The 24,632-nt window shown below is 54.2% G+C and overlaps 4 protein-coding genes across 4 annotated transcripts; 2 read left to right on the top strand and 2 right to left on the bottom strand.

The window, feature by feature from the left end:
* Nucleotides 1-631: 631 nt before the first annotated feature.
* On the top strand, nucleotides 632-3,957 carry CCOS01_14524 (uncharacterized protein; the record flags this gene model as incomplete). Its single annotated transcript, XM_060462667.1, has 3 exons — nucleotides 632-892; nucleotides 1,037-3,272; nucleotides 3,329-3,957. The coding sequence occupies 3 exons, from the start codon at nucleotides 632-634 to the stop codon at nucleotides 3,955-3,957; spliced, it is 3,126 nt and encodes a 1,041-aa protein (XP_060306498.1).
* Nucleotides 3,958-4,926: 969 nt separating this feature from the next.
* On the bottom strand, nucleotides 4,927-13,322 carry CCOS01_14523 (uncharacterized protein; the record flags this gene model as incomplete). The annotated part of the gene is made up of 5 exons (XM_060462666.1): nucleotides 4,927-6,615; nucleotides 7,985-8,752; nucleotides 8,803-11,303; nucleotides 11,364-13,100; nucleotides 13,151-13,322. 5 exons carry the CDS (start codon nucleotides 13,320-13,322, stop codon nucleotides 4,927-4,929), a joined length of 6,867 nt encoding a protein of 2,288 aa, XP_060306497.1.
* A 1,668-nt stretch (nucleotides 13,323-14,990) lies between these two features.
* Nucleotides 14,991-17,703, bottom strand: CCOS01_14522 (mRNA-capping enzyme subunit beta; the record flags this gene model as incomplete). Its single annotated transcript, XM_060462665.1, has 3 exons — nucleotides 14,991-15,164; nucleotides 15,221-15,700; nucleotides 15,763-17,703. The coding sequence occupies 3 exons, from the start codon at nucleotides 17,701-17,703 to the stop codon at nucleotides 14,991-14,993; spliced, it is 2,595 nt and encodes an 864-aa protein (XP_060306496.1).
* A 2,767-nt stretch (nucleotides 17,704-20,470) lies between these two features.
* Nucleotides 20,471-24,043, top strand: CCOS01_14521 (proteasome/cyclosome; the record flags this gene model as incomplete). The annotated part of the gene is made up of 3 exons (XM_060462664.1): nucleotides 20,471-20,610; nucleotides 20,685-23,586; nucleotides 23,639-24,043. The coding sequence occupies 3 exons, from the start codon at nucleotides 20,471-20,473 to the stop codon at nucleotides 24,041-24,043; spliced, it is 3,447 nt and encodes a 1,148-aa protein (XP_060306495.1).
* Nucleotides 24,044-24,632: the final 589 nt, after the last annotated feature.

Below are 24,632 nucleotides of genomic sequence, written 5' to 3'. Positions count from 1 at the left end.
AGAACCAACTTGTGAGTGGCCTCATCAATGCAGGACATGCATCCTATCAAACGTACTCAAATAAATGCCAACACAGCTTCTTCTTCTCCCTCAACTCAGTGGAGCCAGGACGGGATGCAGTGAAGTCAATCGGAGATGGGATGCAGTGGAGGGATGACAGGAGCTGCGAGGAAGGTAGGGGGATCCACTGCAGAGCACCTACCCTACCTGGAGGCTACCACCTATCGATTTGCCTCAGGTGTCAGTCTGGAACGACCACGCTAGTCCCTTTTCAGATAGAGATGTCCTTCGCGTTATTCGCCCGTCTTTAGTCGTTGCCTTTGCTTGTTCTAAGCTTTCTATCCTCCCGTTGCCTTTTCCTTTACCTTTGCCTTCACCTCAATCCCACCCTGAGACCCGACAGCCAAAAGCCTTCGGCCTTTTCCTCCATCTATCCGCTTGATTGATTCGCCGGAGAAAAGGTCGCTGCCTGCCATCAGGCGAACCAGTTGGAAGGACCATTGTTTCCTTCCCTTGGTACGGATACTCTGCTTCTTTTGCAGATTCACCTCGGAAAGGACCTCGCATCAGCGACATCACGGGAAAATTACGAACTCGAAACTCTTGACTCGACGTTTCGTTATTTCCCACCATGTCTTCCAACCGCTACGAGGATTCTGAGGAGGAGGATGACTTCAACCCTGCGCCCGCCGACTTGTCTGACGAGGAACCCGACCAACCAGCCAGCGACAACCATGCTCGAGAAAGCAGCCCTGCTGACGACGCACCTGCTCCCTCTAAATCGAGAGTAATTGACGACGACGACGAAGAAGACGAAGATGATGCGGGCCAACACGATGACGACGATGAAGAAGAGGATGAGGACGACGAGGACGAAGACGATGTTCAACAGGTAAGCCTGTCGCTGCCCGCGCCGTCTGCCTTATTACACAAAGCTACGCCGGGAAGGCGCTCGGCAAATCTTTACCTTCACCGCAACCCCTGATATAGCCTCCTCTTTCTCTCGGCGTGAACTTTTCTAATAATTGATCAATAGGGGCATCGTCGCAAGCGCAGGAAGGACCGCCGAGCCGCCTTCTTCGATATCGAGGCCGAAGTCGACGACGAGGAGGACGGCGAGGATGAGGAGAAAGATGGCGAGGAGATTGAAGACTTCATTGACAATGCCCATCCCGACGACATTGCTGAGAGCGGAGGCCTCGATGACGACAGGCGTCACAGAGAGTTAGACCGTCGTCGCGAGATGGAGGCGAGTATGGATGCCGAAAAGCAAGCCGAAATCCTTCGACAGCGTTACGGAAACCGCCGGCCGAACAAGGGCTTTGGGGACTCGGCCGTTGTTCCTAAGCGCCTGCTGATGCCTAGTGTCGACGATCCTACCATCTGGGCTGTCAGATGTAAGGAAGGTAAGGAGCGGGAGGTGGTCTTCTCCATCATGAAGCGTATCGAAGAGAGACTTGGGACCAAGGACGAGCTGGCCATTATTTCGGCCTTTGAGCGCGGTGGCCCGACCTCCGTCATGAAAGGCTACATCTATGTTGAAGCCAATCGCTCCACCGACATCATGGTTGCTCTCGACGGCATGTTCAACGTCTACCCGCGATCCAAGATGATTCTCGTCGACATCAAGGATATGCCTGACTTGCTTCGTGTTACCAAGACCCCCACCCTGGAACCCGGCGCATGGGTGAGACTCCGCAAGCCTGCCAAACACGCTGGCGATCTTGCTCAGGTCATCGACGTCACTGAGAACGGCCTCGAGGCCAGAGTTCGGTTCATCCCTCGTCTTGACTACGGAATGAGAGACGATGCGCTGTCGGCGGTGACTGCCGACGGCAAAAGAAAGCGACCCGTCGGCGTAGCGGGCCCGCGCCCACCTCAGCGCCTCTTCAACGAGACCGAAGCTCGCAAGCGGCACCCGAGACATATCCAGGGTAATCCAACTACCAAGGTGTGGAATTACATGGGCGACGAGTTCGAGAACGGCTTCCAAGTCAAGGATATCAAGATCCAGCAACTGGTGGTTACGGACGTCAACCCAACCCTGGAGGAGGTTACCAGGTTTGCCTCCGGTGCTGAGGACGGCACCGAGAACCTCGACTTGAAGGCTTTGGCATCGAGCTTGAAGGACAGCAACATCAATGTAACCTACCTGCCTGGTGACATTATTGAAGTCTACGAGGGCGAGCAGAAGGGCGTGGTTGGAAAGGCCACCAACGTCCAAGGTGACATTGTCACCATGCAAGTCACAGAAGGAGTACTAGCCGGACAGATTATTGAGGTGCCGACCAAGGGCCTGAGAAAGCGTTTCAGGATTGGAGATCACGTCAAGGTTACTAGCGGCAGTAGGTTCCGTGATGAAGTTGGTATGGTCGTCAAGATCTCAGAAGACCGAGTCACTTTCTTGACCGATCAAACCAACACCGAAGTCACCGTCTTCAGCAAAGATTTGCGGGAAGCTAGCGACATTGGAGGACAGGGCTCGCTAGGTCAGTACGAGCTGTTTGACCTCGTCCAGCTAGACCCCACGACAGTTGGCTGTATTGTCAAGGTCGACCGTGAGTCCGTGATGGTTCTCGACCAGAACGGAGACACGCGGCAAGTCATGCCTTCGCAGATCGCCAACAAACTGCCGAAGAGGAAGATCGCCGTAGCCGCCGATAGAAACGGCTCCGAAATCAGACTCGACGACGTGGTCAGGGAGTATGGCGGTCAGCAACGCCAGGGCAAGATTATCCACATCCACCGTGCCTATCTCTTCCTTCACAACACCGACAGTAATGAGAACGCCGGTGTCTTCGTGACCAAGGCTGGAAATGTCAATACAATCGCTGCCAAGGGTGGGCGTGTGCTTTCAGCCGGCCCAAACCTGGATCAGATGAATCCCGCCATGAAGCGCAACCCCAACGGATCTGAGAGCAAGATGGCACCGCCCAAGAGCTTTGGAGGACGTGATCGTGCTATCGACAAGACAGTCATTATCCGAAAGGGCGGTTACAAGGGTCTTCTCGGAATTGTCAAGGATGCGACTGACACACACGCTCGTGTCGAGCTGCACACTAAGAGCAAGACAATCACTGTACCTAAAGATCACTTGAGCTTCAAGGATAGAATCACAGGAGCCAAGATTGAAATCAACGGCCGTGGAGGTCGTGGTGGACACAGTGGTCCTCCGGGTGGTGGCCGTGGAGGACATGGAGGAGACTGGCAAGGAGGCCGAACCCCTGTTGCCTCTGGCGGCCCAGAGAGAACCCCGGCATGGGGCTCAAGGAGTAAGTCAGCTCTCAACTTCGCTATTCTCTTGAACACGGATGCTAACAAACACAAGCTCCTGCACCTACCGGTGGCCGTACACCTGCTTGGAAGTCAAGTGGCCCAGATTACGGCGGATCTCGTACCCCAGCCTGGGCCGATGGCTCTCGAACTGCCTACGGAGATGGCAACCGCACCGCGTACGGCGGAGGTTCAAGAACCCCTGCGTGGCAATCAGGCGCAAAGACACCGGCACATGACGCCTTTGGCCTTGGTTCGAAGACGCCGGCGTACGGAGGCGGAGATGCCTGGGGCTCTGGATCCAAGACACCTGCTTATGGCTCTGCGCCTACACCCGGTGCCAGCGGGGGCGACTCATGGGGCTACACACCCGGCAACTCTTACGACGCACCGACGCCCGGTGGCGCTCTTCTGAGTGCACCAACACCCGGAGCTCTCAACGCCCCTACTCCTGGTGCCTACTCGGCGCCTACGCCAGGTGCCGCAAGTGCCCCAACTCCAGGCGGCGGATGGCAAGGTGGATGGGGAGCAGACTCGGCGCCCACACCGGCTGCTGGTGCTCCTACTCCGGCCGCCAGCGGCTTCAACTCCTCATCAGCCTACTACGGCGCGCCGACTCCTGCGGCTTATGGCGCACCCGAGACTCCAGCAGCCAGCGGACCCAGATACACCGACGATGACTAGATGCCAAGGGTGTTGATCTGAGAGGAAACCGTCGGAGCCTTCTAGCTGGCTTGTGTATTTGGCGATGGGAGGCAAGGCAAGGTTGTACATTACCCGGCGTTTGTGTAGAAAAGGAAGATGCGCCCAAAGTCGTGCGCGTTCATAACAGAAAACATACCATCTTTCACTTACCCGAGTTTGAATCTAGGTAAAATCATATCCTGGAAACGGCGTAATTCATTGCTTCTAAATCTTGGTTTTCCATATCAATGAGCAGTATACTTTCAGTCGTGTGTAAATGGGGATGTAGTGTTGCCCATTGATCCTAGTGAATGCCCATGATGTTGTTCCCTTTCCGAATATTTGCAGCTTGCTCTTCTACCCTTCTCACCCAGTCCACTAGACTTTACATTACTGGTGCACAGAACTTTGCTGCTTCAGATCCACCACCACCGCAGGTCAGGTATCTATTTTACTCGTAAGACATGTCCTCGACTGGCCATCATAGATTTGCTCTAGACAGCTCTCATCACTAGTTGCAGTATTAAGTCACAGCTCACGGCTAGTTCGTTACTTTGCGATTCACAGTTGTTTGAGGTATACGAAGGGACGTGGAGATCTTTGCAATATCACCTCAATTTGGGTTATAGACTACGCGCCGAAACTGACATTCTACGGCCGCATTCGAGCTCTTGAAGAAGCAAACAAAAAAATGAACAGAAGAAAATACCGCCACATCCCCTTGGGTTGTTGAAAAACTTCATCGTTGACGTGGACGCCGAGTAAAAGAATGGACCAAGAACAAAGCGATACTTGTGAACAAAAGGCTTCGCTTCATGACTCCGCAATACGCCTCCGCTGCTTCAAATATACTCGACGCGTGTGGAAACTCCCGCAGCCATCGAAAAACTCTCGTCTCTTATCTTTCTTCACCTCTTTTTGCTGCCACTTGCTCACTCGGCCTTCTTCTTTACATCGTATACCGATTTGCTACTTAGCCACGACCACGGCCTTGTTGGCACATTCAGAGCAAACCTTCAGACGGTGCCACGCGTTGGCCAAGTTTCCTCGCTGATTATAAATTGCCGCGTAGCTCTCGGGTTGCGAGTTGTACGCCTCGTCCGTAGCCTTGACGAGCAGGGTGGTGCACTTCTTGGTCCCTTCACCTGGCTCGCCAAGTGGGATTGCGCCGTCGTACCTCCAGCGTTTCCAAGCCCAGGACTTGTGCCCGGTTTTTGGAGGGGCTCCAGGCTCGTCAAGTAACTCGGCTTGATCCCAGGTCTTGCCATTGTCGACGCTCACATCGACACGAACGATCCGGCGACCGCCACCAGAATACGCATAGCCCATGAGAGACGCTTCGCGGACGCTGCCGGTATCCTCGTTTGCCGATGACTCGTTTGTTGTTGCTTTCCAGTCACCTAATCTGACGGTGGTAATGGCGCTTGTGATGGGCATCTCCTGAATCGGTGCGGCGCGGTCCCAGTCGGGACTCGTCTCGTTGGGGCCAAAGCACTTGTAATCCTTGCGTTGCCATTGACTATGACTTTCTTCATCAGAAATGGTGATCTGGCTCAACCACTTGACGGAACGAGCGGCGACGTGGCCTGGCACAAGAGCACGGAGAGGGTACCCGTGGTCTCGCGGCAGCGGCTTGCCATTCATCGAGTAAGCCAACAGAACATCACCACGCGGGTCCAAAGCAGACTCAATGGGAATCGAGGCGCCGTAGGCTTCAAGGGCCATGAATTGAACGTGCTTGGCCTCCGTGTCTCCAGTCATGGCCTCGAGTATAGGAATGCCGGCATCAGCAAGTACGTCGGTGAGCTTCACGCCCTGCCATTCCGCACAAGAGATAGCGCCGACATTCCACTGGAGTCCATTGGTCTTCTTCGCGTTACGGGTCATGTCGCTTCGGCGGTTCCCAGAACACTGCAAAACAGCCACAACAGTAGTAGGTTTGAACTTGGTCTTTAGGTCATCGAGGCTGTACTCCTTGATGGTGCCATCGAGGAGCTCAATCTTGAGGGTGTAGTCCGAAGTATCATCAACCTGTGGAACCCACATGTGGTTGCGCACGTAAAAGAGTTCATTGGGAGTGAGGTAGCTGTCTGCCAGGCCTTCGACGGGGGTCTCTGCATTACGAGGCTTGGGAGTGAGGGTGATGAGTCTCTCATCACGGGTAGGATCGTGCTTGAAGGGGTCTTCTATTTCCTGAGCAGCGGGCTTGCCGTCAACAAGGTCGTCCGAGTCGATAAAGCCAATCAAGTACTGTTGGAGGATCTCATAAACGTGGGGCGACTTGTGGATGGTGAAGATGTTCCAGTAGGGATCAATGCTACCTCCAGCGGCACGGAGGATGACATCACCTCCGGGGTGTGCAGCAACCCAGTCGGTAATGTCGTAGACCTTGTCGCCTTGGGTAACCCAAGGGCTGCCGGATTTGGCATCATGTTTTCGGATTTCGGAGAGCCTGAAGCGAGGGATAGACGGGTCGCGGTCGTCGGTGGACGGGTCCGGGTCGGAGACATCTACTTCGTCCTGAGTGGGCACATGGAAGGGCTCCGAGAGGCCGACAAAGAGAGACAGGAGCCCGCCGCTAGCAAGCAATGTACTGACGGTGGCCGGACCTTTGCGACGGCGTGGGTGCTGGGGCTCACGTTCATCCCCGCGCTCTCCCTGCCGGGTACCAGTAGTCTGGTGTTTCTGGATATATTCCTGTCCACCGGCCAAAGGCGTCGAGGAGGCGGATGTCGGTCGGGGGTGTCTCGAGCAGGCAGAGGCGTGTAGAGGACGACATCCTGGAGGAGGATGAGGAAGATCAGGGATGTAGCTCGGCCGCCATGCTCCAAGAGTCGGACGAGGAGGGACGGGCCGCCTGGTCGAGAGCTGTAAGAGCTCGCTAAATAGACGCCGCGGCGCTTGCATTGGATTTGGATCGAGGTGAATGGCTAGATTGGGCGGGATGGGCTTCGTTTGGTGGTGGACGACGTCGAGAGCGCGGCTCTGGTGTGGAGCTTGGACGATGAGGTGACTGACCGGGGCGATGGCGTGATTGCGCCTCGATGGCCTTTTGGCTGTTTTGAGAGGAGGGAAAAACTCGACAGTGGGTCTGCACAATTATGTGTGGCACGTGTAGATTCTGCATAAATTCAAGGTGAGTGATGCCTTTGTACACTATATAGCACATGGCGTTATGCAAACGGTACGTACCTCTCACCGGGGACCACCGACATCGCCGACCGATGGGGTCCACTTTCGTTTTCTTGGTCCTTAGGTAAGCATGCCCTTTGGCTGGACGGATGTGTGAATGGGACCAGTTCCAGGAAGAAGACCTTGGACCTGCACAAGCTGGGCACGACATGGGGGTTCCTTTGCCTTTACGTGTCTCGATCCATTGGTCTTCAATGAAAATCGCTGGCATTGACCTCCCATATGTCCCGAACCACATCAAGAGCCACGTTATCAGACTTTCAGCCGACAATAAACTCGAAACCATCAAAATCCGTGTGTCATGGTGCTCCAAGTGGCCGAACGAGACCGATGAAAGCCGCGAAACCGCCCACGTGGACCCCGAACACCGTCGCGGGCCGGCCTGGATACGTCTCAACCTCCATCCTGAGCCCTGTTAGTCGCCGACGTGATGGAGACGGCAGTCACCACAACTTACAGCCCTCTCATTGCCTCTATCTGCCTCTTGAATACCTACTGCACGCGTGCGGTGTACACCACTTACACCCCCGCAACTTTAAATGAACCTCGCTTGTTATGTATCCCGGACCATTGGCGACGAACCGACGATCCAGGCTTGTTGAGATATAGACGAATCGTGGGTAAGTCGACTGTTAAGAAGGCAACTGAGTGGACAATCACTCATTCCAAGCATGTTACTCAACGAAGCCACCGGAATTGTTCAGTAGATGAAGCTATTCTCCCATTATGTACTCAGCAAAAGAGCTCAACAAGATACCTTGAGCTCTGTCATAGCTAACGACATTCACTTCAAGCTCCCATCAAATCTCTCACTCACACTCGCTTCACCACTCACCACCCTGTCATCGCCCTGAGAACTCGCGTCCACCTTGGCCTTCTTAGGATGCCTCTCCTGTGTCTTATCCTTGCCCCCCTTGTTACCCTGTCCTGATGACTCCCCAGTCCCGCGCTTCCGCTTCGCACCGGATGATCCACCAAAGGTACCAGCTCCATCATCTCCGCTCTCCGGTACCAGTTCCCTGTCGCTAGTCTGGCTCAGATCATCCTCTTCCCCACGGTCTCGGTATGTCGGATCGTGGGTGGAAAATCCACGATACGGCTTCCGCTTCTGCTTAGCCCGGTTCCCGGGACCGCCGTCGTCATCGTCGTCCTCCTCCACATCATCGTCGTTGTCTTCGCCATCTGCATCGGCTATCTTCTCAACCCCTTCGTCCTCTTCCTCGTCCTCATCGTCGTCCCCGGGTTCATCATTTTCTGGGTGGTAATTTCGCAAGCCGTCGTCCTCGCTCTCATCAGTTTCATCATCATTTCGGGGCCGAAAACGCAATCCCCAGTTATCTTTGTTCTTGGGATGATTCGGATCCCGCGTCCACAAGTTCCTCATATCCGTAAATCTGTTATCGGTAGGGTATATGGTCATCTTCAAACCCGGGTTGTTTTTGACAAAGGCTTTTCTGAGTTTGGTCACACCGCCCGCTTTAACGATTTCTTTTTGCGTGATCCAACCGACTTTGCTCGGCAATATGGCCTTGTCTTCACGGTCAAATTGTACTTTGCCTTGTCTCGCTGGAATTCGGCAGCTACGTCTCGGATCTGAGTGTGCCTAAAGGTAATGAGTTAGCTCTGTGTACCTCAGAATTGTATGGTACTCACGTCTATCTGCACTTGTTTCGAAGGTTCGCCATTCGTGTTACTCTTGGGAATCGGACGCAAGCACCGTGAACAGTACATGTCATCAGCCGGCACAAACTTAGCCGTGGGCGGATTGCCACCTGTCTGTGGCGTTCCCTTGACACTGTTGGGGTCCGTAGTCACTTTTTCAGAATCTTTAGGAGGGTTCTTTATCGGGCCCTTCGGACTCTTTGGCTGCTTTTCTCCTTGGCGAGGTCTTTTCCCCAAAGCGGTGGCTGTGTGCGGTTTGGAACCCGTAGGCGGGGGTGAAAGAATCGGCCCAGGCCCGTGAGGACGGCTGCCTCGATGGCCTTCGTGAACTTTACTCTCGGGTTTTGGTCCTCTCGCTGTACTATCCTTGGGGCCGAGTACGTCTTGCCGAACGTCTTGGGACTCTGGGTCATCCTCGTCATCTTCACTGAGCTGAACACTGGGACCTGTTCCTGTTTGCGTCTCTCCTGTCACATCTGGCCCCGATCCGCTGTCTTGTATATTTTTGGGCGCCGGCAGACCTGGAATTGGATTCTTTCCCTCGCGAATTCTCTGCTGCCTCCTTTCTTCGCGAGCAGCCGCGATTTCAGCGTCCATGTCTCGGACAATCTGTGCCTCAAGGGGCTCGATAGCGTGCGCCTTCTTCAAATGCTCGTTCCACTGGAGTTGGTTCATGAAGCCCACCATGGCGCCACACTGGTCAAAGTGCGGACAGCGCTTGTCACGCCGATCCAATGCGCTCTCATTCTCGGGATCCCAAAGACTGTGACCCGGGTTGAAGGGTTCCTGATTGACCATCGCAGGAGGCCGAGTACTGCCAGCCAAAATGTCCCAAAGCTGATAGACGTGACACTCCATGTGGGAGACCTGGTCTTTTCTGTCCTCCCACTCCCCGAGCTCCGGTTGCTTCTCGCGATCTTCCTTGGGCCTCTTGAACGACAGGTGGCAGAGCGGACACTGTTTCAGGGGCTCCTCAAAATGTTTCTTCTCAAAGTGTCCTAGAACCTCGGATGGCATCAGGCCGAAAAGAGGTTCTCGACACCCGGCGGCAGGACACTCAGAAGGCGGGTCTGACGTAGGAATCGGTCCCGGCTTATCATGCCACATGAGAGGGAGACTGAGATAGCGACTAGAAGCGCGAGGACGACGTTGTTGTTTGCACAAGGCCGCGGAGGTCTCCGCGGCCCCCACGAAGAGAGGGTCGATTGACTTGTCAGTATCTCTCCAAAAGACCTCTGAATAGATGTCCCACGGCGTTGGCTTGATGCCCTCTTCTTGAGGGCAAGCCGTGATGTGATTTTTAATTTCATCAATAGGCTTCTGGGTTCCATCGCTTACAAAGGATTTCTGGCAGTACGGACAGAAACAACCCAGGGTACCAAAGAAGCCCCCACAGAACTTGCGATGTCTGTCGACTTTCTCGTCAGAGAGTTTCTTCATCGAGAATCCGCACTTGGTGCAATGCGGCTTGTTTTCGTGGAGAGTGCCGTGGCACTTGTGAGGATAAGTGTCGAAAGGTCCAAAATCTGTGGCATCTTTCTCAGTCTTCCACACACGATCTCCGCAAAGTTTACAGAATGTACATCGCCCGGCTCCCTCAGCCAGGGGGACACAAACACGATCATGATGCTTTCGGTCCTCATAGGTCTTGAGTTCTTTGTGGTCACGACCGCAACGATCACAGTATCGATAGACTTTCTCCCTGTCGCTGGCTTTCGCTGGCTGTTCTGGCTGAGGTAACGGGCCAACTGGAGGTCTGGCTTGGTCGGTTATTCTAAAGGTTGAAAGAGATGTAATGGCCTCCGAAGGGCTATTGCGTAGCTTTTCGAGGCTGGTCGTTTGGTTTTGAGGCGGATGCGATTTGGGTCTCTCAGGAAGCTGAAGCACCTTTCGCAGCTGGTCTGCATGGGAGTTTCTGTAGTGTTCTTCCTTCTGCTTGTAGGACCAGTGTTTGAAGAGCTGGATATCACACCACGGGCATTTCTCTTCGGCATGAGTCTTCTCCAAATGCACCAGAAGCGTCTCGTCCTCATCTTGGCGATATGTGAACCGGCATTTCTGGTACGGACACGCGGCTAGCCGAGCCAGGTTTACTTTGGAGAGACTCCAGACTTTATTCTGTAGTTCCCGCTGCTCACTGGGCGTTAGGACGTTCTTGGTGACCATAGGGACTCGGCCTGCCCCAGTCCTCAGAATGGCCTCCACGGGCGGCGCGTTGATCGGAAAGGAGGGGTTCCAGACACCCATGTCAAAGATGCTTGGCTGCCGCACATAGCTTCCTTCACGGGGTGTCTGGTCAGGCTCCCTCGGCATAGGATGAGCTGATTTCCGAGGAGCAGGAGGCGGCGTCTTCGGTTCATGGAAAACCACGGGATGGAGCTTGCCAGGGGGAACGATTGCTGGCAGGGATAACTCCTTTCGAAAGGGTGCCACTTCGCCATACCGAGGACCCCAGTGATTATTTGCCTCCGCTGCTTTAGCCAGTGTTTTGACTACACGCGTCTTAGATTAGCTGCGATCTCAGGGAATATTCAAGGGGTATTTTTTCTCACCAAAGTCCAACTCGTCATCTTGCAAGACGTCTGCTCGCACCATCTGAGTCAGGATGAAGCGCCGGGCCATGGATGCCTCGGAGTCGGTGGCGTCCGGCCGAAGAACGAAGCTGGCCGGGCTCCAACTTCTTCCAATTGTTTCTTCGTCGAAAAGAGGCTCCATGACAACGCTGTCCTTTTCAGCGTCGTAAGTGATCTCTTCGTCTCCGGCATAGAGCATTTCCATCGTGGTTTTCAACGCTTTCATAGTAAGAGGCTCCATACTGAACTCTGCCTGACCTGTTAGTCCTTCAACCGCCTCGATCGTGCATGGATCTTCAGCCCCATCCATTGGCTGGATCACGAAGAACTGACAGGGCTCATTCTTGTCGTCGACAGAACGGGCAATGAGCTTTGATAGCGCCTTCTGGGCTTGTTCCGAAGAAGTTTTGTCCCGATAATTCCATCGAACTGGACTGTAGGCTCCAACGGGGCGACTGATTAATTGGTTGAAATAGTCGACCCCGCGCCAAATCAGGTAGTGAGAGGCTTTCATGGGCATTCTGACGCTTTTCGTCATTAGGCCAACCTTGTGCAGGGCGTCGGGATAGGGGTCTCCAGAGCCTGTTCGCCGAAGGCACTCTCGGTTCTTGAGAGTTCTGGCGTTGTTCGAGTTTCCCGGCAGGTAGAACACAACGGTATCGTTTGCCACGGGGCGAGTTTTAACTCTGAACGCTTGACCCTTGCTGATCAGAGGATGCATGCTATCCCAGAGTTCGCGGTGGATTTCCAGACCACCATACCACGGTGGTGATGATCCCTCTGGATCTTCATCATCACGTGAAATGATAAGATCACAGTGGCTTCCTCCTGGCTGATCCGGTCTTCCCACCAGCACTTCTTGTGCCGTCGTTATAAAGGGCATGTATTGATTGGAACCCCAGGGTTTATTGGCAGGGTAGATGTAGCCCTTTTGCTTGGGGCCAAAGAAACTTTTGCCATCGGGCACTTTGAGATACGAGAGGTTTTCTCGCCCGTCGTCGTCAACATAAGTCAACTTGATGAGCGTGGTCAAGAAGAAGGACTCTGGAGGCTCCCATTCGGAGGGAATATCTTCGCCTCTCCGAAGCACGAACCAGGCCGAGCTGGATGCGGACTTGGTTGCCTGTCCCAGGTGTTCCGCAAGATCACTAACAGGGTTGAGCGGAATGTTGTCATCGAATCGCCGCAGGACTTTTGCCGTCTTGAAATCAAATTCAACGAGTACGATGTCGCTTTGCTCCCGTTGGCGCAGGGACAAGAGCTTTCTCGCAGCCGCCTGAAACGTGGACATGTCGTCCGTATCAAACATGATCCTGCCTTGGAATCCAAACAAAGGAACCCAGCCATGTACTTTGTCCGATTCTGGTGATGGGTGCCCGATTTTAGAGGTTATCGCCGACTGGTTTTGACGTCGCCTCGAGTCAGGCGTGGCAGTCCCTCTTCCGGAGATGACTTTATTTAATATGCCCGTCACAGGCATCGTCACGATCTCACTGCTGGAGCCGTCACCCAATGAATTGTCGTCTTCGTTATCCATAACCATGGCAGTCTGTGATGGACCAAGGCTGTCTTCTTCACCATTATCTGGCGGATAGTCCACATCTGCCATCAAGGCATCATCATCGTCGCCCCCTCCTCGAAGGCTTAGTCCTTCACCAGTGGCGTCTGGCATTTGAGAAGCTGCCACAGGGATCGTGCTGTATTGATCCTCTTTTCCTTTTCTTCGTCTTAGCTTGACTGATTGTGCTTGGATAGCAATTACTAACCTCTCATGTAGTCGTATCCAAAATTTCTCTGGTCGTAGGCTGTCAGGAAGTGCAGCGGAGGGCGGACCTCGGCAGTGCAGAGTTCATCCCAGTCGTCCACATCAAAATCCGGCTTCGAAAAGCGCGTCAGCTCAGACAAAATGGGCTCGACAGGCAGTCCGAAGTAGAGCATTGTGAATTTCGTTGCCAGTGAGGGGCGACATTCTTTGAATCTGTTGCCAATCATGCCTTGGTATCGTCGGGCGTTGTCTTCTTGACAATTCCTCAAACTGCGAGGCTCCGTAGCTGGCATGAAAAGCTTCCGCTCGTGCGATGTAAAGTAATCCTCCAAGACTTGTCCCATGCGCGTGGTGGGCAAGCTGAGAAGATCTTTAAAGTGGCCATGGATGGTCTTCCAGTGCTCATCAGTTGGTCTAATGAGAGGGTTGTACCTTTCCTGCGGCTCGGATATCTTTTTGGTCGGTTCAGACATGCCGAGATGGACGGGAAGATAGAGTTTTACAAGCCTGAAGTCCGAGATAATAGATAGTGTACGAGTCAAAGGCAGAGCAGAGAAGGAAGGAAAAGAGTTGTGAGTTTTGCGAAGGTTGAAGAGAGGAAGTATCTTGTGTCAACCAAGAAGCTTTGCAAAAAGACGTCTCAAATATCAACGAACGAGTTTATTCAAGGGGATGAAGCATGTTCCACCATTGCTGGACTCAAGGTGTGAATGGCATTCCGAAATAGCTCAATCCTTTGACAAGATCAAGACGTCTGCATTGGCAAATTTGGCAAACTGATACCCATTGTCCATTGTCTATCAAAGCTTCGTCAGGGTCAAGGTCACTGGTGAGAGATCGAAGCGAGACATCTTTGTTTGCACTGGACATCCCTTGCGAACGTACATGGGCCAGGAGAGGTAGGAAGCAAACTTTTTCAGGTTTCTTATGTCTTGAGCCGGCAGTCGAGGCATGATGTACGTTAATTATTGCTGATGTATGTGTGTAGGCACCTGGACAAAGACATCAATGTGAATGGGATCACCCTGGACCAGTTCTAGAAGCTTCGAAAACGACACTGGAGATGCGATGACCACTCGCAATGGTTTTACAGCTTCAATCTAAGAAGCAAGAGTACAAAGAAAAAAAGAAAAGAAAAAAAGTTCAAAATTTAATGATGCCGGTGTTCTTCACGTCGATTTAACACGGGCAACGGAACTTTGAAGAGCTGGCTCTTTCCCAGGGAATAGACACATCGAATGTAGGGAAAATTACCCGCATCGGATTATGAACGTTGGGCTGTAAGAACCTCTTCTGGCTCAGGTCTGATTTCGATATTGATATGGCCAAGTTTGAGGTCTTTGGACTTGCCTTCCTCCGTCTTCTATATTGTCCCCCTTGCCGTCTTGTACCTCTGAGGCGATATGGGAACGTTTACAGCAGCGGGAAGCAGGAAAAGACCGCATTGGTCACACGGAACCCTGGATTCTTCTCACTCACGACTGCTCAAGTAAAGTAAGAAGACAATGTAGGAAACAGATCTCTCACAGGCGTACTGTCACAAGTAGAAGTAGCGATGCGCTGTAGAGAGTGCCAAACAGCAAACGGCCGCGGCAACCAATATTTCAGTATTGACCAACCCCACGAGTGAACGAAATGTCAATCGGGTAACGAGCCCAGAAGTTCAAATCGAAGCACCCCAAGCCAGCTATGAAGAAACGACTCTCCAAAACACGCATCGCCTCAGTCCTTGACTCCCAATCGCAGCCACTCTGTTTTTTGGTATCAAACCACCCTAGCTACTTGTAGAAAAAGAAAAACGAAAAAAGGCAAGTTTTATGATACGTCCGTACAAATAAATATTACACAAATTCGCGGCTTTTGCGCGCGAGGACGCGGACGTTGTCGACGAATGCCTCAACAAGTTGCTGGTATTGATGCGGCTCGTTCCTCATGGCGCGGCGTTGTTGATCGATAACGATTTCGGGTGATAACTCTATTTCCAGTTCGTGTTCCTTGCTCATCTGTGAGGTGTTCTTTTCTCTTGTTAGCAAAGTCCATGGGCGACACTTCCAAGCAAGCGTTCACTTACTCCAGGACCAGGCATCATTTGCGTCACTTGGGTCAAGTCGATCTGGTAGTGATTTTGCTTGTAGCTGAGACGGTCCTTGTTCCGGTCAGGGAACTTGTCTGCATGGCCGACGGCCACGCTTTCCAATTCCTCAACGGATCCATCCCATGCCATTTCGAGATTGATGCTAAGGCGGCAGTCGAGTGGGCATGTGGGAAGATGTAGGTGGATATCTGCCACGCGGGCCTTGACAATCTTGGCCAGGACCTGCTGCGTTTTTTGGTCATATGTGACTCGAACCTTGATTGAACGCCTGTTACCTAGTAGGGAACGGACACAACCAGGCAGCCGGGCCTGCAGAGCATTTGGCAGCTCGTAGAACTTGTCAATCTCTCGTCGATGTTTATATTGTACTTGTACTCGGCCGCGTGCGTTGGGGTTTCGGGGATCGGTCTGCACAACCATGGTGTTGAGGAATTCGTTGAGACCTTTGTGCTGAGCCTGCAGAGAAACAATGGGATTAGCTCTTGTGTTTCTTTCCCCATAAAGATCGGTAAACAAACCTCAGTCATGCTGCTTCTGAAAGCTAGACGCCCGGTATCGTGCAGAACACATTCCGAGCCTATCGCTCTCTCGACACGATCATTGGTGTCTCTGTCGATGAGCTGTCCCATCTTGGCCTCGATTTCGAACTGCACGCCACGTCCTATTATCTCCCCACTATCAGGATGGAGCGTGACATTCTTGAATAAGAAATCGGCGATCGTCTTAGACAGCTCTTCGTAAGGTCGAGTACCGAGGATGCTTTCCTCCCAAGGACCAAGCAGACTTTCGGCCTTTGGCGGCGGGGGCGGTTCTTGAACTGGAGGAGCGGTGGATCGCGCTGCCTCTGGTGAGGTATGGCGGCTGGTGCTATCCTGCTTGACAGACTCGGACTTGCCATTGATGTGCGGCGGCCCTCGTTTCTGGAGCTCGAAATTGGCCAGCTTGAGCCTCTTATTTTCTCGAGCATTCCAAGTCTGAGCCCAAATTGGGGGTGTCGCGTGGATCTTTCTCTTTCGTTGCATCACGGGTGACCTAGAGATGGCGGGTCCGCCATTGAGCTCTGCCGGCGGGGGCCGTGGCTCCTTCCGTTCCAATTCCCTGGGACTCAAGTCTCGGTCGGCGAGTTTTCTCTTGGCGGGCGTCGCAGCGCGTTCGCGTTCGGGTTCCACCATGTTGGTGACGCTTGGGTGTGGTCGCGCTTCTGGTTCTGTCTGCCCACCAATGCTACTCGGCAAACTCGGTATTCTGGTCTTGGGGCTGACGCTAATACTTCGGTCGCGTTCACTATGTGATAATGATCTTCGTTCGTGGGTGCTGTGGGAGGAACTGGGCATGCGAACTGGGGGAGGTGGTGGTGGAGGTGTGGCTTGAGCGAGGTGTGAGGCGGATAGTCTCTGTTGATACGGGCTTTGTGGTTGTGTAAAGCTTGGTGCAGTGGAAGATTGTCGAGGCCCGGTCTGGGGCGGGCCCAGTGGGGTCGGAGGCTGCGAGAGCTGCCGGTTGAAATCGGGCGGCGGATGCGTCGTCGCCACAGGACTGCCGTGAAGAGGATATGGCTGGCCGGGATGCTGCGGATGCTGACTATGAGCAGATGTAGGTGTAGGAGTTGAATGGTTTGATTGTGAGCGCTGATGGAGATATGGGTGTCCGCTAACAGGGGTCCCAATGGGCGGTGTTTGAGGCATATGCTGCTGCGGTGGCGGCGGTTGCTGCTGTTGAGCGTACTGAGGCGCGGTTGCACCAGATGGATGAGGATAGCCGTCTCTCGGGGGGAACGCGTTGGATGGCGGATATTGCTGGTGTCGTTGCACAGGGCTGGCAGCTTCCTGAGACGGACCGGTCGGCGGGAAGGGATAACCTCCACTGGGACCGCTAACGGAAGATGTCGGCGTATGACGATACGGAGACGGGCCTGGCATGGATGCACTCTGGGGTGATCGCGCATCGGCATAAGGGGCAGGAGCACCAGCTTGAAGGGGCGGCGGCGCTGGCCGGCCGGGATACGGGCCCGGAGTCTGATAAGGCGACTGCGGAGGATACGACGGGGTCGAGGCCTGGGGATGTACGGCATATTCCTGAGGTGCTGGCGGTTTACCGGGGGATGAATGCAATGCGTGACTGTACGCCGATTCTCTGAAGGCATAGGCCGTCGTAGCCTGGGAAGGCGTCGTGGGGGCCTGTTGCTGGTACGGTGGCTGTGGTGGCGGTTGTTGCTGTTGCTGCTGCTGCTGCTGCTGCTGCTGCTGTTGTTGGTGGTGGTGCTGCTGCTGCTGTTGCGGATGACGCTGATGCTTCGGCGCGAGATGCTGAGGAGGTGGATGCTGATGGCCATGGGCGTGAACATGAGTAGGATGGCCGGGAGGAGGGCCACCAGCGGCGGCGGCAGCGGCAGCAGCAGCAGCAGCACGCGGCCTCTCCCCCCCATCGTCGGACGTGTTCATCAAACTCCTCAAATCCATTGTGTGTAGCGGAGGCAAGGCGTGCCGTGCGTGTTGTGAGTTATAATCCCTTGCTCGCGTTCCTTTGTCTGGGCCAGCGCTCCGCCCAGCTTCTGCTCAGTTGCACAAGATTCGGCTTCGGCCTCTCAAACACGGCGGTTCATGTGTGCGACGAAAGAAACAGTTGGAAAAAAGGAGAGATATGATGGTAATCGGATGATATTTGCGAGTTCAGCGCGATTCTAACGAGACGGGATGGATGCGCAGGAGGCATTCATCACGCCGTCGTAGTTCAGTGGTGAGTCAGGTTGAGAAGATGGCAGAGATCGGTTTCGGGTTCGTCGTGTATTTCGGGATTCGGAGAGACGGGAAGGGCTGGAGGTCAGAGATAGCTCCCACCAAGGGCAGCAAGACATGCGCTGAACGTAGAGAGCGGTGCTGTTCAATGTCCAAAGAGGGACATGGGAGCGCAAAGGCGGCTCGTTCGAGATCGAGTTTGAAGGCTAGGGCGAGGTTGGAGGAAGAGGGGTCGTTTGTCGTTTGCTTGAATCGGCGTGGTTATGTGATATGTGGCAATTATCGAAGACGGCGGGCAGGTAGTGCGGTAGAAAATATCGTCGCGAGTTGGTCGTCGTAATCGCAAGGAATCGGGCGGAGGATTTGGACGACGTGAACGGCACGTGGTTGGAGGGAGCTGAGACGAGCTATGTGGGTGGATGCGATTGAAGATGCGCGCTTGGGAGTGGGTTGGAGAGGGCGTCGCAAAGTGCGAATGGAAGCTCTGGTGTTTTGAGTGGCCGGGTACGGGTACGTGTGCGTGTGCGTGTGCAGCCTTGTTGCTTCGATGCGCTCTGGGTTGGTGTTGGTGGTGGTGGTGGAGGTGGTGGTGTGCAGAGACGAAGCGGGCGGATTGAAGATGGGGAAAGATATCTCAGCAAGAAAACATCTTGTCCTTTGCTGTTGGGTTGGAACTTGGCGTTGCGGCACTGGCTCAGAGAAGTATGTACGTAGGAGGGACCTGACTGTAACAGGACTTTGGGCCTTGAGGTACCTACCCAAGGTAGGTAGGCAGTAAGGCAGGTTGGTAATGTACCCCGTGGTAAGGTATAAAGTGAGGTAAAGGTGAGGTACCGGTGCAGCGTGCTCTGGCAAGAGCAAGCAAGAGAGAGAGAGAGAGAAAGAGAGAAGGGGACAGAGAGACGAAGCGTGTGCGTGAGACAGAAGGCGACAGGCGTGTGGGAAATTTGGAGACGAGAAAGAAAGGATGAAAATGGATTGGTCGCGCGCCGATCGCAGGTCAGGCTGGGCCCCAGTGAGGTGGTCTGGCTCTCTGCTCTGCTCTGCTCTGCTCTAGCACTGAGAACGGGCTCACTTCCCGTAGCTTGCTCAAGCCTCAAGGCACCTTGGACAAGGTAGGTAGAGAACCATTGATAGATGAGTGAGTGGTAATGGTGGATGCAGCCTGGTTCAAGGTAGCATCTGAAGCTGTACCATATTGCAACCATCCGCGAGATGCTGCTACTGGTAGGTACAAGCCTTGCAAGGTATTAATGTAATTGGATACTATCTAGGTAGGTCGGTGGTGAGCTACAACCAGTACAGATGTACTGCAAACAAGCCGTGTGAGCAACCTGGCATAGCTGGAAGCTTCCCAACAGAGAGCTTCAAGCTCAAGCTGACAGGAGAGCTATTGGAGCAAACCTTGAGCAAACCTAGGTAGCACAAGCTGGGCGAGCAAGTGGACAGACAGCCTCGTCAGAAACCCGGCCCGGACCTCACATAGGTACGAGTACGGAGCAATGTCGTTAGAAGGACAGGGCAGCTACCTATTACATAGTAGATGGTGTACGGAGTAGTCGTACATACGCAGTAAGGTACTTACAAGGCAAAGCCACGGCCACGGTGCGCTGCTTGAGCCCGGCCTCACAACCTGGCCCGGCGGCCCTGGGCCATCGACGTGTCGACCTGTCGGGGATTTTTATTTTATTTTCTGTCCTCCCTCCAATCTGGAAATGACACACTTGTCCTCCCCCCTGTCCAGGTCTTTTGGCCGGCTCTGGTGTCGCACTCCCGTGCCCCGGCTCCACCTTTCTGTCTTGCTGAAAGTTGGAACGGTGCCCGGAGGAGGAGACCTACGAGGTGACCACCACGGGAAAAAGTGATGATCCGGGGCCAGCTGGGGGCTGCCTACCTTATCTTACCTTACCTTACCTAAGCACCTCAAAAAGGTCTGGCACTCAGGGTACGGGTTAACCGGCTGGCTTACCTCAGCATCATAGCTCCCGACTGCAGAGCAACTCGGTGCACGGCACACGCAAACAGACAGAGAAATCCGGGTGCGGCTTTGACCTTCTGCTCGCTTACCTAAGGCACAACACCTCAGGCTTGCTGACCCATCTTTACCTGGCACGCCTGCCCAGCTTTCCAAAGGAAGGTACGTACCTGCGACCTGAGTCGGCAAGGCGAGGAGGTATCCATAGGAAGGTACTGGTAGGCAGACTTGCCTGACGTGGATGCGTTCCCTTGCCTTACTTTAGCAGTGCGTAGTGTCGTGCCCTGAGACTCTGGCTGCATTCGCGCCTTTGCTTTCGACGTCCTTCTCTCCATCTTCAACGCTTCCTTCGAAGCTCCCATCACCACCAACCCCGAATCCAATTCCATCCCACCAAACCGCTCCGTGCGATACCATCCTGTCCATTCCGGCCGCACTTTATTCGAACCCATCTCTGTCGTCCATCATCGTACCCCGCAGCTCTCTTCAGCTCCGTCTTCCTGGCCACCTCTCGCAATGCCTGGCCTGGTCTCAGCAACCGGAGTCCTGGGCTTCCTAGCCGACGAGGAGCATGATCTCAAGGTCTTCGCCCTCCAGACTCTCAATGATGACATCGACACTGTCTGGACCGAGGTCGCTGGTGCCCTGAGCCAAATGTGAGCTCTATTCCTTTCCTCGCCACACCCCGTCTACTCGCCTTGTTTAGATCCAGCTAATCACCTCGATGTAGTGAGGCTCTCTACGAAGACGACTCCTTCCCTCAACGACAGCTCGCTGCCCTCGTTCTCGCCAAGGTCTACTACCACCTCCAGGCCTACAATGAGAGTATGACATTTGCCCTCGCCGCTGGCGACCTCTTTAAGCTCGACGCTCCCGGCGAATTCGAGGATACCATCATTTCAAAGTGCATCGACCAGTACATTGCTGCCTCTTCCGCAAAGCACACTGCTCCCGAGTCACCCCAGAACGATACCTCACTCCCCGCTCTGGCTACTACGTTTGCTAGCGGTGCTGCTGATGGGTCTGCCTTGATCTCCCCTACGACCCCCTTCTCCCAGACGACCCTCCCCTCCAAGTCTCTCCTCTCCCGAGTTTCGACCGACAACACCATTCTCGATCCCACATTCCAACCCGTCAAGGAAGGCCGCTCCGCATCCATCGCCCCAATCAATGATCAGGCGACTCAGATTGCTCTGCAACGTATTATCGAGCGTCTGTTCGAGGCTTGCCTCAAGGATGGCAGATATCGCCAGGTCATTGGTATTGCCGTCGAAGCCAAGAACTTGGAGGTTCTGCGCCGAGTCATCAAGCGCGCCGCCGATGACGAGAAGCATTCAAAGTCCAAGTCGTCGGATGGCCAGGGCCCCGCCGAGGAGCTCATGGAGTATGCATTGGGCATCTGCATGGACGTTGTTCAGGAGCGAAGCTTCCGCACTGAGATTCTGCGTTTGATCCTCGACCTTCTCAACGACATTCCGAACCCAGACTACTTCGCCATCGCCAAGTGTGTTGTTTACCTGAGCTCCAACGAGGAGGCTTCGCGCATGCTGAAGCAGCTCATCACGAGCGGCGACCGGAATTCAATCGCCAGTGCCTACCAGATCGCTTTTGATTTGTACGACAATGGCACTCAGGAGTTTTTGGGCAAGATCATCAGCTCGCTGCCATCAGGAGAGCCTAGCAAGGCTGCCGAGAGCGACGCCACTGAGGAAGAGCCATTGATCGAGAACCAAGAGTCCTCAGAGGAGGAGCTGTCGGAGGAGCTTTCCAAGGTTTACCAGAACATTCGGTCAATTTTGGACGGCAGCAAGACCATTCAGCTGAACCTCGAATTTCTCTACCGCAACAACCGCACCGACCTGAGCATTCTTAACAAGGTCCGTGATAGCTTGGAGGGTCGCAACTCCATCTTCCACACAGCCGTCACCTTCTGCAACGCTTTCATGAACCAGGGCACCACCAACGACAAGTTCTTCCGCGACAACCTCGAATGGCTTGGCAAGGCTGTCAACTGGTCTAAGTTCACCGCGACTGCAGCTTTGGGTGTCATCCACCGCGGCAACCTTACGCAATCCCGCAAGCTCCTCGAGCCCTACCTCCCTCGCCAGAGCGGCTTGAGCAGCGGCTCCATTTTTAGCCAAGGTGGCGCTCTCTACGCCTACGGTCTGATTCACGCCAACCACGGCGCCGACGCTCTTGACTACCTCAAGACCCAGTTCACATCCGCCGAGGAGGAAGTTATCCAGCATGGTGGTGCCTTGGGTCTGGGTATTGCAGGCATGGCAACTGGCTCTGAGGAGATTTTCGACAACCTGCGCACGGTTCTTTTCACCGACTCTGCTCTCAACGGCGAGGCCGTTGGCCTTGCCATGGGTCTCATTATGCTCGGCACTGGCAACGTGCGAGCCTTGGAAGACATGATTACCTACGCCCACGAGACGACACACGAGAAGATTGTTCGTGGTCTCGCTATTGGCATGGCGTTGATCATGTTTGGCCGCCAAGAAGGTGCCGACGCCATGATCGAGGGCCTACTTAACGACCCTGATCCTACCTTAAGATATGGCGGTATTATGACTGTTGCTCTCGCTTACTGCGGTACTGGCAGCAACAAGGCTATTCGCAAGCTGCTTCATACTGCCGTTAGCGACGTCAACGATGATGTACGCCGTGTCGCCGTCATGAGCTTGGGCTTCATTCTCTTCCGTAAGCCTGGCAGCGTCCCTCGCATGGTCGAGTTGCTCTCTGAGTCGTACAACCCTCACGTGCGTTACGGATCTGCCATGGCGCTGGGCATTTCTTGTGCTGGCACCGGCCTGGATGAGGCCATCGACTTGCTCGAGCCTATGATGAAGGATCCCACCGACTTTGTCCGTCAGGGTGCGCTCATCTCTCTGGCCATGATCATGATTCAGCAGAACGAAGTCATGAATCCCAAGGTCGCTTCCATTCGCAAGACTCTGAAGAAGGTTGTCGGCGATCGCCATGAGGACGCCATGACCAAGTTCGGCGCGTCGCTTGCGCTGGGTATTATCGATGCGGGTGGTCGCAACTGCACGATTGGCCTCCAGACCCAGACTGGGAACCTCAACATGGCCGGCATCGTTGGTATGGCCGTCTTCACCCAGTACTGGTACTGGTTCCCGTTCACCCACTTCCTTTCGCTCGCTTTCTCGCCCACCTCCATCATCGGTCTCGACCACGAACTCGAGATTCCCAACTTCAAGTTCCATTGCGCCACCCGTCCCAGCCTCTTCGATTACCCGCCGGAGCAAGAGGTCAAGGCTGAGGAGGGCCCTACTATGGTCGCCACAGCCGTTCTGTCAACAACTGCTCAGGCCAAGCGCAGAGCTCAGAAGAAGGAGCGTGCCCAGCGTCGTGAGAGCATGGACATTGACTCTGCCAAGCCAACGGTGTCCGACAAGATGGACGTGGACGAAAAGAAGGAAGAGACCAAGGAAAAGAAGGATGGCGACGGTGGAGAGAAAGAGGCATCTGTTGCTCCTGCGGACACCAAGAAGAAGGCAGAGAAGGAGAAGGTCGGTTACGATATGGAGAACCTGTCGCGCGTGCTTCCGGGCCAGCTCAAGTTCATCAGCTTCCCCGCCGGACGATACAAGCCGGTCAAGAAGGTAGAGTAGTTCTAACCCCTCGACTGCAGAGTGTTTTACTAACTCTCATTAGCCTACCGGAGGACCTCTGCTTCTACAGGACACGCAGCCTGACGAGGAGAAGACGCTCATCGAAGAGAAGTTGAAGAAGGTGACAACAGAAAAGGCCCCAGTGGCCGGCCAAAGCAACGCAGGCGGATCATCTGCGGGCTTGACGCCGCGCCAACAGCAGAACATAATCTCGCAGGCCCTCAGAGCAGGTGCTGGTGGCGATCTTCGCTCGCTGAATGAGCTTAGCGAGCTCCTGGGTCGGCAAAGAAGAGGTGACCTCGTAGGCGCGACTGATGAAGGAGGTGCGGCTGCAGCAGCAGGAGTGCTCACGGCAGTGGACGAGGACGGCGAGGGAGATGAAGAGGCGGACGTCCCACGAGAGTTTGAATACTTCACGGACAATGAGGAGGAAGATGACGAGGAGTAGCCATTCTCGCAAGCGAACCACCAGTATTTGTGACTCTGGGTTTGAGACCATAACGGTGTTTAGAGAATAGAATGGGGGCGGCGTAGAGCTAGTCGACTGCCATTCTGCCAAGGACAGTCGGCGGCAAAGAGACTTTGCCAGGCTGTACAATAGTGTAACAATCGAGTCATTCGTAAAGGTTGCTTCTTAAATGCGCGTAGACCCGTGAACGCTCTATTATGCGACAGAGTAAAGGATCGCAGGCAATATTGGAACGTCTTGACGTATAGAATATGAGGATCAAAAAATGATTGTAGCCAGTCTCCTATGGTGACAGTAAGCTGTCGGGGTGTAGCTATGTCTTCGCACATGGCGCTTCGGGTTTCCTAAAGCAACACCTGCAAGCTATTTTGTCTGTACACCTGGCAGTAGATGCAGCCAGCAGCAACGCAGACGACTCGCGGAAACCTTGTGGGGAACCCCACGTTTCCCCTCTTACATCGTCAAGCTGGGAGTAATTAAGGTAGTTGGTTACCCTAGGTACTTGACAGTGACACACTCCTTTGCTTGGTACGTTTTCCTTCCGGTTTACGCAGGAAGAAAGCTCGCT

This window comes from Colletotrichum costaricense, assembly GCF_030867565.1.
Source record: "Colletotrichum costaricense strain IMI 309622 chromosome Unknown Scaffold_21.1, whole genome shotgun sequence".
Taxonomy (NCBI): Eukaryota; Fungi; Ascomycota; class Sordariomycetes; order Glomerellales; family Glomerellaceae; genus Colletotrichum; species Colletotrichum costaricense.
The sequence above is the reverse complement of the archived record's forward strand: the minus strand, read 5'-3'. Positions and strand labels throughout refer to the sequence as shown.